Source organism: Loxodonta africana, chromosome 11 (genome assembly GCF_030014295.1).
Source record: "Loxodonta africana isolate mLoxAfr1 chromosome 11, mLoxAfr1.hap2, whole genome shotgun sequence".
Taxonomy (NCBI): Eukaryota; Metazoa; Chordata; class Mammalia; order Proboscidea; family Elephantidae; genus Loxodonta; species Loxodonta africana.
Genome location: NC_087352.1, coordinates 11245378 through 11259659, shown reverse-complemented (window position 1 = coordinate 11259659; position 14282 = coordinate 11245378). Strand labels below are relative to the sequence as shown.

General features: G+C 42.7%; 1 protein-coding gene across 1 annotated transcript; it reads right to left on the bottom strand.

Moving 5' to 3' along the window:
* Positions 1 to 8644: 8644 nt before the first annotated feature.
* LOC100666807 (melanoma antigen preferentially expressed in tumors-like) lies at positions 8645 to 11320 on the bottom strand. Its single transcript, XM_064293785.1, is given in 1 exon segment — positions 8645 to 11320. A coding segment is annotated over 1 exon segment (1449 nt). The 3' UTR covers positions 8645 to 9871.
* Between the last annotated feature and the right edge of the window lie 2962 nt (positions 11321 to 14282).

Genomic DNA, 14282 nt, shown 5'->3' with positions numbered 1-14282 from the left:
TATTTCAAGTTAGGATGAACTGGAACAGGAATAATTACAGGTCGAAGTCCCGCTAGAAACTTATTCTCACTCTTAGAGAAGGGCAGCGTACACGTTGCAAGGCAACCTAATCTCTTGCCCAGTTGGAAACACGGCTGCCTTCCTCAAAGGCGGTGGAGCCCTTGCAAAGATGGCGGCGCCCGCTCAAAGGTGGCAGCACTCTGTCCAAAGATGGCAGCGCCCATTCAAAGATGGTAGAGCCCCCAAAACTAAGTAGGTAGCATCTAATGTCGATTTGAATGTGTGTCTCTCTCCCACAGTCCTGCCAATAATCCTATTACACATCAGGGTCCCAAGAGAAGCTCATTGTGAGCTCTGAGTCTCTTATTCCACAGTTTTGACATAATTTTTCCCATCCCGGCTAGCATGCAGAATCTGCCAAACTGTGTAACTTAGGGTGTGTACCTGTTTTGCTTTTTTAACTTAGGGTGTGTACCTGTTTTGCTTTGTGGGCCCTGACTGAACTGGTTCGAGCAGGTTTGATGCCCTGATTCTGATTCGCGGTGACCCAATGTGTTACAAAGTAGAACAGTTTCATAGGGCTTTCTTGGCTGTAAGCTTTAGGTGAGTAGTTCCCCCCAGGCCTTTGTTTTGCAGAGCTGCTGGATGGGTTTGAACTGACAGCCCTTAGGTTAGCAGTCAATCAGAAGCCACTTGCACCCCCACGCTCTAAGTTTGGGTGTGGGAAGCCTTATTCTACACTTCCCTTGTTGCCACTGGAAGGACTTCCTGATCATTCCCAGTTACAAAAATGGAAGATTTTAAGTCTTCCAAAGAAGTTATTATTTGGTTCTCCTGACAACTGGTCTCCGTCACAAGTGAGGGAGATCACACTGATTTTCTCACAATGAAATCTGAAGGAGTTTAAGAGACCCGTTTTAAAGCTGATTTTCCCCCAGGTTTTCAATACCTCTTATCTCTTGCAGTTGATGGTATAAAACAATGTTAAATTTCTGGAGTCAAATTTGGTCTTTTTCTTCTTTTAATACATCAGCATTTGGTTGATGGACAGATTTTACACATTCAGTGTCTGGCTCATAAAATGTTACTTATTTTGTAGAATTAACGGAGAAGTTATGCAAAAGATAAAGTCTTCAGTTATGCTACCACTGTGCCATGAATTCTGAAGAAAAGTCCAAAAGTGCTGTGAGCCACAGCAGTATCCTAGAGCTAAGGGCATTGGCTCCTGCAGTAAGTTTGCTAAAGGAGCAGTACTCACAAGGCTACATGGCACCCGGGATGAAAGATTTCCCTCCTTCTATCTCCATCTCAATTTTTGAATAACCTTGCTGTCATACATAGTAAATCAGAGGAGCTAACACCATGCGAATAACAGGGCGATGTAGCTCAAACACAATTCTAGAAACCAAAAATTCCAAGCCAGTTGCCTTTGAGAGGATTCTCATTCATGGCAACCCCATGCGTTTCACAGTTGAACTGCGCTCCATAGAGTTTTCAAGGGCTGTGATCTTTTGACGGTAGATTGCTAGGCCTTTCTTCTGAGGTATCGCTGAGTGGATTTGAACTGCCAACCTTTCGATTAGTATCCGAGTTCTTAACAATTTGTGCCACCCAGAGATTCTTAAACACAATGCTAGCAACTAAAAATTCTCCATTACTTAGTCCCTGGCTACCACCGGTCTGTCAGTTTGTGGTATGTGGTTGCTTGAGTGTTGCTGTGATGTTGGAAGCTCTGCCACAGGTATTTCAAATACAGCAGGGTCACCCATGATGGATAGGTTTCAGTAGACTTTCTGAAATAAGCCAGACTAGGAAGAAATGCTTGGCAATCTACTTCTTTAACGTAGCCAGAGAAAACCCTGTGGGTCACAACAGAATATTGTCTGATGTAGTGCTGGAAGATGAGCCCCCTAGGTTGGAAGGCACTCGAAGTACAGAGTGGCTGCAACAATGTACATGATCATGACGATGGCACAGGACCTGGCAATATTCCATTCTTTTGTACATAGTGTCACTATGAGTTGAAGGCAACTTGATGACAACAAATAACAACAGCAATGTCCTAGAGAATTTATAGTTCAAAAGCAAAACCTTCTCTCCCTGATATATTAAAATCCTGCAGTACAGTGAATTATTTAATATGGCACATCTAGCCATAGTCTTTGTTACTCCCACCAATAACTAGGTGGGACTACGCAAATGAGGTGCTTTTGGCTCACCAAGGAGATTGGATAACTTGTCAATGGTGTAAATAAGGTACACGGCATGTGGGACCATGCAAATGAAGTGCATGGAAACCTAATAAGGGCATTGGTCGGTTTTTCCATCATGCTAGTCTTAAAGGGAGATACAGAGAAAGAGCGAGGAGCTGTAACATGGAAGACAGAGGCAGCACAGCAGCAGAACCAGGACAGACAGGGAGAGCTGTAACACCAGAGATGGTATGAAGCAGTGGCAGAGAGATGGTGGCAGCAAAGGCAGGAGACTGGCAGGAGACAGTGTGGTGAGCTTCCAGGCCCACAGAGTGAGAAAGTCAAGCACCTTCAGGCAGGAGGCTTGCTGGTGGAGTAGAGTGGCTCTGGGTACTTGGTGGAGCTAGGTTTGCTGAGCCATGGAGCTAAAGACCTGAGCCCTTTCCAGGCCGAGGCTTACTGGTGGCGTGAGATTCCTCGAGGCACTTACTAGCAGAGCAGAAAGAGCTTTGTTACACTTGCCCAAGCAAGGCTGAGGCTAGGCCGAGGGCTAGAGGGCCAGAGAGAGACCTGCCTGCAAGCATGGCTGAGAAGAGGCAGTCCTGATTGAAGGACTGTATCCTGAGTGTTCCTGAGCTTGAATACCTCCCTAATAAACCCCTAAACTGCGAGTTTGGTCTGTGAGTTCTGTGTGGCTGTTGCAACGAATTATGGAACCCAGCAGAGAAGTAAAGAGTGCCATGGGAGGGATGGTTGTGTCAGAATTGGTAAAAAGGTAGGAAGGTGGAGGCATGTTTGACCTCTGCCTCATAGGAATCAGCCTTGGGTTGTTAATCTTGATTCTACTTCCTCTTTGTGAAGTTAGAGGAGGTCAGATTCCCCTGCCGTGCCATTTACACGGTTGGCATGAGAAGTGGGATTAAAGCCTAGAAAACACCCTATGGGGCAATTCTGCTCTGTCACACAGGGCAGCTGAGTTGAAATTCGACTCCACAACACCCAAGAACAACAATTGTTTGACCGAGAAATTCTAATTCTGAGAGTCTATCCTACAGAAATAATTACACATGTGGACAAAGATATAGGTACCAGAATGTTTACTGAAGTATCATTGTACACAATTGGAAAAGATTCAAAACACGTTAAATGTTGATTAATAGAGTGTACATTACAAAGAATGAGAGATTTTTATGTGTACCGATGGGAAAAAGATTCCCAAAATATACTGTAAATTGGAGGGAAACTTGCAAGTAAAAAAAAAAATAATAGCCATGGGATTATGTCAATATATTTTGAAGAGCTCAGGAAAGACTCAAACTGATAAGTGATATAGTAGACACTTGGTGGGATTTTTAGCTGTCTGGTATCTGAAACCTCTTCCCGTGTCTGGAGAAATGCTTACCATGTAGGTCTTGGCAGTGGATTGAGCTGATCCATCCCAATTAAAAAAAAAAAAAAAAAAACTCGTTCAGTGAGAGACACATAGACCTATGGAACAGAATTGAGAACCCTGAAATAAATCCATCCATCTAAAGGCAGCTGATTTTCAATAAGGGGTCAATGTACATTCAATGGGAAACAAACAGCTTCTTTAACAAATGGTGCTGGAAAAAGTGGATATCCACTTTCAGGAAAATGAAACAGGATCCATATTTCACAACATGTACAACAACTAACTCAAAATGGATCAAAGACCTAAATATTAAAGCTAAAACAATAAATTTTGTGGAAGACAATGTAGAGAAAAAATGATGGGACCTCATTTTCTTTAGAAATAGATTATCAAACACAGCTACAAATACACGAAGAGCAAAAAACAAATTAGGTAACTGTTGTTGCTGTTAGGTGTCATCCAGTCGGTTCAGACTCATAGCGACCCTACGTACAACAGAAGGAAACATTGCCTGGTCCTGCACCATCCTCATAATTGTCATTATGCTTGATCCCATTGTTGCAGCCACTGTGTCAATTCATCCCATTGAGGGTCTTCCTCCTTTTCGCTGACCCTCTACTTTACCAAGCATGATGTCCTTCTCCAGAGACTGATCCCTCCTGATAACATGTCTAAAGTATGTGAGACATACTCTTGCCATCCTTCCTTCTAAGGAGAATTCTGGCAGTACTTTTCCAAGACAATATATTCAATATTTTTCATCAACACCATAATTCAGAGGCATCAATTTTTCTTTGGTCTTCCATATTTGTGGTCCAGTTTTCACATGCATATGAGGTGATTGGAAATACCATGGCTCAACTCAGGCATACTCTCGTCCTTAAAGCGACATATTTGTTTTTTAACAGTTTAAAGAGGTCTTTTGCAGCAGATTTGCCCAATGCAATGCGTTGTTTGATTTCTTGACTCCTGCCTCCGTGGACATTGATTGTGGATCCAAGTAAAATGAAATTCTTGACAACTCCAGTCTTTTCACCTTTTATCATGATGTTGCTTATTGGTCCCATTGTAAGGTTTTTTTTTTTTTTTCTTTATGTTGATGTCTAATCCATATCGAAGGCTGTAGTCTTTGATCTTCATCAATAAGTGCTTCAGATCCTCTTCACTTTCAGCAAGCAGGGTTATGTCATCTGTATATCGCAGGTTGTTAATGAGTCTTCCTCCAATCCTGATGCTACATTCTCCTTCATATAGTCTGGCTTCTTGGATTATTTGCTCAGCATACAGATTGAATAAATACAGTGAAAGGATAAAATACTGACGCACACCTTTCTTGACTTTAAACATGCAGTATGCCTTTGTTCTATTCTATGACTGCCTCTTGATCTATGTACAGGTTCTAAATGAGTACAATTAAGTGTTCCGGAATTCTCATTCTTTTCAATTTTTATCCACGATTTGTTATGATCCACATAGTTGAATGCCTTTGCATAATCAATAAAAACATCTTTCTGGTATTGTCTGCTTTCACCCAGGAGCCATCTGACATCAGCAATGCTATCCCTCATTCCACATCCTCTTCTGACACCAGTTTGAATTTCTAGCAGTTCCCTGTCAATGTGCCACTGTGTCCGCTTTTGAGTGATCGTCCCCAAAACTTTACTTGTGTGTGATAATGATATTGTTCCATAATTTCCGCACTGTGTTGCATCACTATTCTTTGCAATGAGTACAAATGTGGATAACTGAGACCTCCTAAAATTAAATACTTATGCTCATCAAAAGACCTTATCAAAAGAGTAAAAAGACACCCTACAGACTGGGGGAAAATCTTTCAGGATGACATATTTGATAAGTGTCTAAATTCTAAAATGTATAGAAACTTCAACAACTGAAGAGCAAAAAGACAAAAAATGCAAAAAAAAGAGGGCAAAGAACATGAAGAGACACTTCTCTGAAAAGCATATTCAAGTGGCCAAAAATCACATGAAAAGATGCTCACGATTATTAGCCATTAAAGGGATGCAAATCAAAACCACAATGAGATACCATTTCACCCTTGAAAAAATGACACTGATCAAAAAAACAGAAACAAATGTGGCTTACGTTGCAGGTGGATTGGGACTCTGCTCCACTGTTGATAGAATTGTAAATGGATTCAAGCACTATGGAAAATGGTATGGTGCTTCCTCAAAAAGCTGGAAATAGAATGACCCTGTGACCCAGCAATCCCATTCCTAGGCATATATCCTAGATATCTAACAGCAGTGACACGAATAGACATATGCTCAGCCATGTTCTTTGCAGCGTTATTCGCAATAGCAAAAAGATGGAAATAACCTAAAGGGCCCATCAACAGATGAATGGATAAACAAATTGTGGTACGTACTCGCAATCCACTACTATGCAGGCATAAGGGATAATTATTTCTCAAAATATAATATGGATGAATCTGGAGGACATTGTGCTGCATGAAATACGTCAATCACAAAAGGAGAAATATTGTATAATCTCACTAGTATAAAAGGATAATAGTTACATATATAGAAAGCAATGTTCTTTGGTGGCTATCAGGGATGGAAGGAGAGAGAGGGAAGGTCATTTTCTAGGTTGTAGACACTTCTTGGTTTAGGTGATGGAAAGACGTCTTTGCTTTTTAACACTTTAAAGAGGTCTTTTGCAGCAGATTTGCCCAATTGATTTGATTTGATGTGATTTCCTGACTGTTACTTTCATGAGCATTGACTGTGACTCCAAGTAAAATGAAATCCTTGGCAATGTCAAATTTTTCTCCGTTATCATGATGTTGCTTATTTGTCCAGTTGTGATGATTTTTGGTCAAGTCAGCACAACTTGACTAAGGTAAATGATGACACTAAGAAGTACACAGAATATGGGATGATTTTGTAAATCCCTGGTGGTGCAGTGGTTAAGAGCTCAGCTGCTAACCAAAAGGTTGGCAGTTCAAATCCATCAGCCAATCTTTGGAAACCCTTGGAGCAATTCTGCTTTGTCCTGTAGGGTCCCTATGAGTCAGAATTGACTTGATGGCAACAGGGTTTTTTAAACGGGTATAATATGCACAATTTTGAAACAACAGTAATAACTAAAAATTTGTGTGTGGTTACATAGATAGATATGTATGCATATATACGTATGTTATTGTTGTTAGATGCCATTGAGTTGGTTCCAACTCATAGTGAGTCTGTGTACAACAGAGCAAAACACTGCGTGGTCCTGAGCTATCCTTACAATCGTTATGTTTGAGCCCATTGATGAAGCCACTGTGTGAATCCATCTCATTGGGGATCCTCCTATTTCTGGCTGACCCTCTCGTTTACCAAGCATGTTGTCCTTCTATAGGGACTGGTCCATCCTGATAACATGTTCAAAGTAAGTGAGACGAAATTACATCATCCTCGCTTTGAAGGATCACTCTGGCTGTATTTCTTTCAAGACAGATTTGTTAGCTCTTCTGGCAGTCCATGGTATATTCAATATTCTTCACCAACACCATAAATGACAGGTATCAGTTCTTCTTCAGAGTTCCTTATTCACTGTCCAGCTTTCACATGCATGTAAGATGATTGAAAAAATCACAACTTGGGTCAGGAGCACCTTAGTCCTCAAACTGACGTCTTTGCTTTTTAACACTTTAAAGAGGTCTTTTGCAGCAGATTTGCCCAATTGATTTGATTTCCTGACTGTTACTTTCATGAGCGTTGACTGTGACTCCAAGTAAAATGAAATCCTTGGCAATGTCAAATTTTTCTCCGTTATCATGATGTTGCTTATTTGTCCAGTTGTGGGGATTTTTGTTTTCTTTATGTTGAGGTGTAATCCATATTGAAGGCTGTAGACTTTGAACTTCATCAGGAAGTGCTTCAAGTCCTCTTCACTTTCAGCAAGAAATGTTGCATCATTATATTTCACAAGTTGTTAATGAGACTTCCACCAATCACGATGCCACTTTCTTCTTCCTGGATTATTTGCTTAGCATACAGATGGATTAAGTATGGTGAAAGGATACAATTCTGATGCACACCTTTCTTGATTTCAAACAATGCAATATCCCCTTGCTCTGTTTGAATGCCTGCTTCTTGGTCTATGTACAAGTTCCACATGAGCATAATTAAGTGTTTTGGAATTACCATTCTTTGAATATTATCCATAATTTGCTACGATCAACACAGTTCAATGCCTTTGCATAGTCAATAAAACACAGGTAGACATCTTTCTGGTATTTTCTGCTTTCATCCAAGATCCATCTGACAACAGCAATGATATCCCTGGTCCCACGTCCTCTTCTGAATCTGGCACATCACTGTTGATGTACTGCTGCAACCGCTTTTAAATGATCTTCAGGAAAATTTACTTGTGTGTAATATTAATGATATTGTTCAACAATTTCACGTTCTGCTGGTTCACCTTTCTTTCGAATGGGAACAAATATGGAACTCTTCCAGTTGGTAGGCCAGGTATCTGTCTTCCAAATTTCTTGGTATTGACAAAGGATCACCTCCAGCACTGCATCCACTTGTTGAAACATCTCAGTTGGTATTCTATAAATTCCAGGATCCTTATTTTTTGCCAATGTGTCCAGTGCAGCTTGGACTTTTTCCTTCAGTACTATTGCTTCTTCATCATATGGTACTTCCTGAACTGGTTGAATATTGGCCAATTTCTCTTGGTAAGGTAACCATGTGTATTTCTTCTATCTGCTTTTGATTCTTCCTTCGTCATTCAAAAATTTTCCCATATAATACTTCAAAATTGTAACTTCAGGCTTGAATTATTTGTATCCACAGGGGTCCTGGAACCAATCCCCCACAGATACCGAGGGACGACTGTATACATATACCAGCAGGATATGTACATATACATATACTACATGGTGGATAAATTTCAACAGAAATTCTAGTCTAAGATGGACTAGGAAGATTGCCTTGGCAATCTACTTCTGCAAATCAGAATATTGTCTGAAGTAGTGCTGAAGATGAGCCCCCTAGGTTGGAAGGCACTCAAAGTATACAGTTGCTGAAATAATGGACACGTGCGTATCAATGATCTTGACCATAGTGGACATTTAATGTTTCATTATGTTGTACATGAGTCAAAGTCAACTTGATGGTAACTGTAACATCAATAATGTTTCAGAGAATTTAGAGTTCAAAAGTAGAAGTCTTCCCCAATCAATTAAAATCCTGTGGTGCAGTGAATTGCTTACTATGGCCCTTCTAGCCATAGCTTTTGTAACTTCCACAAAATGTCCTGGTGGGACAATGCAGATGAGGGGTTTTTGGCCCACCAAAGGGACTGAACAGCTTGCTAATAATGAAAATTAGATGCCTGGCATCCTTGTTGCGTTGGACCATGGAAATAAGGTGTATGGATTCCTAACGAAGGATTGGTCAGTTTTCCCACGCTGCTTGGCTTAAAGGGAGACATGGAGAAAGAAAGAGAGGAATTGTAACACAAAAGACTGAGTGAGCCAGCAGAGCCAGGACAGGCAGGGAGAGCTGTAACATTGTAGATGGAAAGAAGCAGCACCAGAGAAATGAGGTCGGCAGAGGCAAGAGACTGGCAGAGATGGCTCACAGAGCTAGAAAGCTGAGCCCCTACATGCAGGAGGCATGCTGGAGGAGTAGAGTACTTCAGGGGCTGTGGTACCCACTGAGCTAGAGAGCTGAGCTCCTTCAGGCTAAGGCTTACTGGCTGAGTGGGGCGCCTCTGGGCACTTATCAGCAGAGCTATCAGAGCTTTGTAGCACTTGCTGCTATAACAGAAACACCACAAGTGAATAGCTTTAACAAACAAGTTTATTGTCTCACAGGTTAAAGGGCTAAAAGTCTGAATTCAGGGTGCCATCGGCAAGGGAAGTCTTTCTGTCTCTGTTGGTTCTGGGGGAAAGTCCTTGTTTCCTTTTTAACATCTATATGCCCTGCATTCCTTGGAGATCTCCATGTTCTTGGCATCAATCTTGCCCTGGGTCTGGGAGGTTCTCAGCCTGAGGATCCTGGGTCCTTAGGGATGTGCTCCACTCAAGGTTTTTCCTTCTTGATGGTAGTCAGGTCTTTCCTCTGTCTTCTCCCTTCTCTCTCATTTTATCTCTTGTAAGATGAAAGGGGTGACTCAAGCAAAGGTGTAACTTGAGTAAGGACGGTGACTTAAGATGCATCCCACCCTAATCCTGCCTCATTAACATAACAAATGCTACCCATTCACAAATGGATTATAAACACAGGCAGAGGTTAGGATTTACAACACAATGCAAAATGGAGGATAATTACATCATATCATCAAAATGGAGGATTATCACATCATAGGTACAGGCACTGTCACTGAACAACAAGACTGAGTTGGGCTGACCTAATTCCTGCTTTATCAGCCTCAGTTGGGCCAGGTACTCTTGAAGACTCTCCAGGTGGAGAGGACCTTGGACACCCATGTAACGCTCTAGAGGGACAGGAAGAAGCCCAATTCTGAACTTGCTCAGTGGGAGGGTGTGCTGAAGCAGGTTCTCCAGGGCAGCCATGGAGACTGGGTTTCCACAGAAGGTGAAGGTGGTGAGCTGAGAGCAGTCGCCCAGGGCAGGCAGGATGGCAGTGAGCTGGGAGTCTGTGATCCCACATCCATGTAAGTCCAGGTGATGGAGGGTGGCTGAGGCTCTCGATAGCAAAACCTGGAGGAACTCAGGACTTAAGCCTGCCAGGTTGACATCACTCAAACTTAGGTGCCTTAGGTGACTGGTGCTCAGGCATAAGGACAGGTATGTCAAATCGGACTCCAAAAGCAAGCAATTTGTTATGAAGAGTGTCTCCAAGGGGGTCTTTAGGCACCTGAGCACCTGGTCCAGGCGGCCTTCGAGGAAGAAGACAGAGCCCAGGTAGAGATCCTGGAGCTGGTGCAGGCTGAGTAACTGAGAGGTGAATTGGGAAACTAGCTTCTCCACGTCCTCTGCTGCCCAGGAAACGAAGGAAGACATGACGATGTGAGAGAGACGGAGTCCAGTCAGATTAACCATCTGGCCCAGGCGAGGAGCAAACCTGGCCAGGGTGGACAGTTCCCACGTGCAGTTCACTTCCACCTCCTGGACATACTCCAGCTGCACCGTTTTCAGGATCTTCTCAATATTTTGGAGTGGCATTGCAACAATCTTCAGCTTCCTACAGCAGAGGGCTAGCAGACCTTCTCTCTGCTTGACCCTTCTAAAGAGGAAGGTGAGAAATTCATCCATGTTGGTCTCCTTGAGGCACAGGTCTGTGAGCACCTCCATGGGGGCCAAAGACTGCTTCTCCCCCATCCTCAAATTGTCCACTTTTTTCCTCTTAGCCCTTAGCTCCTCTAATGATCCCTTAGAGGTCGTGGGCAGGGTTCCAGACCATATGTTCCAGAAGTCGGTATGAGGGTTTGCCCGTAAATCCAGCACTTTCAGTTTCCATCTCCTGGGGTGAAACTTCTGGGCAAGCAGGACATCAAGCCCGTCCAGCACCTTTAAGATGTCCCGGTGAGGCTGCAGAGTCTTCATCAGAGCCCCTATGGGGAGGCGGGTGAAGGGCCAGGCCTGCACCATTGCCTTCAGAGTCTCTCTACATCTGCAGGCAATGGCCGCCATGAAGAGGGGACAGAAGAGCTCAGTGGGCAGCAACTCCAGAACAGCGATCGCTGTGTTCTCGTCCCACAGCAGGCTCTGGTTTGCAAGGTCCAAGAGCCTGGATGGGTGTCACCTGTTCATGCGGATGAGTCTATTCCAAAAGGAGTCCTGATCTGTGATTGGCAAGGTGGGTATGCTCGGTCTTCAGGGTGAGCCAAGGTGGTGAGTCCAGTGCTCCAGGTTCTGGGTACCTCCCTAGATCCTCAGAAACCTTTAGAGACCTTCCTGGTCACAGTCCCCCCTTTTTAACTCTCAGTTGTAGTGGCTGGGAAGTTCTGAGTCAGTGGGTCAAGTATCAGGCTGGAGGCTTCTCCAGACTCACCTAGCTGCAGCGGCTGACAAATCCAAGACCAGCAAGTAGGAGGGTAGGCCGCTGGCTCACAGGCTGCAGAGAATGACAAATCCCACAACCGGCAGGAAATATGGCAGGCTGCTGGCTCCCGTTGCAAGATGAAAAGTTGGATGCAAGATCCAGAGGGAAGGTAGTATTGCTGAAACGTCCCTGTATATACTGGAGGCAGGCCACACTCCTAAGAAATCCCCCGTTTCATCTGATTGGATGCTTATAGCAGCTCTCGTCATGGAGATGATCGCTTTGTATCACATCTCATCATAGTGGTGATTACATTATCACATAACTCTAGAGTCCACTGCGATGCAAATGCTCAGCCATGAATGTCTAAAACTAGTCATTATCAGGTGACTGGATTATTTCTTTACTGTTGTTGTTGTTAGGTGCAGTCAAGCTGGTTCCAACTCACTCCTAGCAATCCTGTGCAAAAGGGAACCAAACATCCTTGGTTTTGCGCCATCCTCATTATGTTTGAGGCTATGGTTTCAGCCACAGTGTCAATCCATGTCGTTGTGGGTCTTCCTCTTTTTCGCTGACCCTCTACTTTAGCAAGCATGATGTCTTTCTCCAGGGATTGGTCCCTCCTGATAACATGTTCAAGGTACTGAGATGAACTCTCACTATCCTTGCTGCCAAAGAGCACTCTGGCTGTACTTTCTCCAAGACAGACTTGTTTGTTCTTTTGGCAGTCCATGATATGTTCCATATTCTTCGTCAACACCATAATTCAAAGGCATCAATTCTTCTGTCTTTCTTATTTATTGTCCAGCTTTTGCATGCATATGAAGTGTTTGAGAATATCATGGCTTGGGTCAGGTGCACCATAGTTGTCCAAGTGACATCTTTGCGATTTAACACTTTAAAGAGGTCTTTTGCACCAGATTTGCCCAAGGTAATAAATCATTTGATTTCTTGACTGCTGCTTCCCAGGGCATTGATTGTGGATCCAAGTAAAATGAAATCCTTGACAACTTCAATTGTTTCTCCAGTTAACATGATGTTGCTTATTGGTCCAGTTGTGAGGATTTTTGTTTTCTTTATGTTGAGGTGTAATCCACACTGGAAGCTGTAGTCCTTGATCTTCATCAGTAAGTGCTTCAAGTTTTCTTTGCTTTAGCAAGCAAAGTTGTGTTATCTGCATATAAAAAAATAGCATAGTGAGGTTGTAAATCAGTCTCCCATGAATCCCAATGCCATGTTCTTCTTCATGTTGTCCAGTTTCTCAGATTATTTGCTCAACATACAGATTGAATAAGTATGGTGAAAGGATACAACCCCAATGCAAGCCTTTCCTGATCTTAAACCACACAGTATACTCTTGTTTTGTTTGAATGACTGCCTCTCAGTCTATGTACAGGTTCCTCATGAGCACAATTAAGTGTTCTGGAATTCCCATTCTTCACAATGTTGTCCATAATCTGTTATGATCCACACAGTAGAATGCCTTTGCATAGTCAATAAAACACAGGTAAACATCTTTCTGGTATTCCCTGCTTTCTGCCAGATTCATCTGACATCATCAATGATATCCCCGGTTCCACATCCTCTTCTGAATCTGGCTTGAATTTCTGGCAGTTCTCTGTTGATGTATTGCTTCAATGATTTTGAAGAATCTTCAGCAAAAATTCACTTGTGTGTAATATTAATGATGTTGTTTGATAATTTCCACATTCTCTTGGAGGACCTTTCTTTGGAATGGGCAAAATATGGGTCTCTTCCAGTCAGTTGGCCAGGAAGCTGTCTTCCAAATTTCTTCATGTAGATGAGTGCTGCATCTGTTGTTGAAACATTTCAGTTGGCATTCAGGCAATTCCTAGAGACCTGTTTTTTGCCGTTCCCTTCAGTGCAGTTTGGACTTCTTCCTTCAGTACCACTGGTACTTGATCATATGATAGCTCCTGAAATGGTTGGACGTCGACCAATTCTTCTTGCTACTAAACCAGAAACTAAACCTGTTGCCGTCGAGTCGATTCCGGCTCAGTATTCCTTCCATCTTCTTTTGATGCTTCCTGCATCATTCAGTATTTTGCCCCTAGAATCCTTCATTATTGCAGCTTGAGGCTTGAATAATTTCTTCAGTTCTCTCAGCTTGAGAAATACAGAGGGCGTTATTCCCTCTCATTTTTCTAACACCAGGTCTTTGCACAATTTATTATAATACTTTACTTTGTCTTCTCGAGCCACCCTTAGAAATCTTCTGTTCAGCATTTTTAATTCATCACTTCTTCTGTTTTCTTTAGCTACTCTACGTTCAAGAGCAAGTTTTAGAGTCTCTTCTGACATCTATTTTGGTCTTTTCTTTCTTTCCTATCTTTTAATGACCTGTGGCTTTCTTCATATATGGTGTCCTTGATGTCATCCCACAACTTTGGTCGTTAGTGTTCAATGGATCAGATGGTCTCTAAACTCAGGTGGGATATACTCAAGGTCGTATTTTTGCTCTCCTGGACTTGCTCACACTCTCTTCAGCTTCAACTTGAACTTGCATAGAGCAATTGATAGTTTTTTCTGCAGTCAGCCCTGGCCGTGTTTTCTGCAGTCAGCCCCTGGCCGTGTTCTGACTGAAGATATTGAGCTTTTCCATTGTCTCTTTCCACAGATGTAGTCGATTTGATCCCTGTGTATTCCATCCATTGAGGTCCACGCGTATAGTTGCCACATATATAGTTGTCATTGAAAAAGGTATTTGTA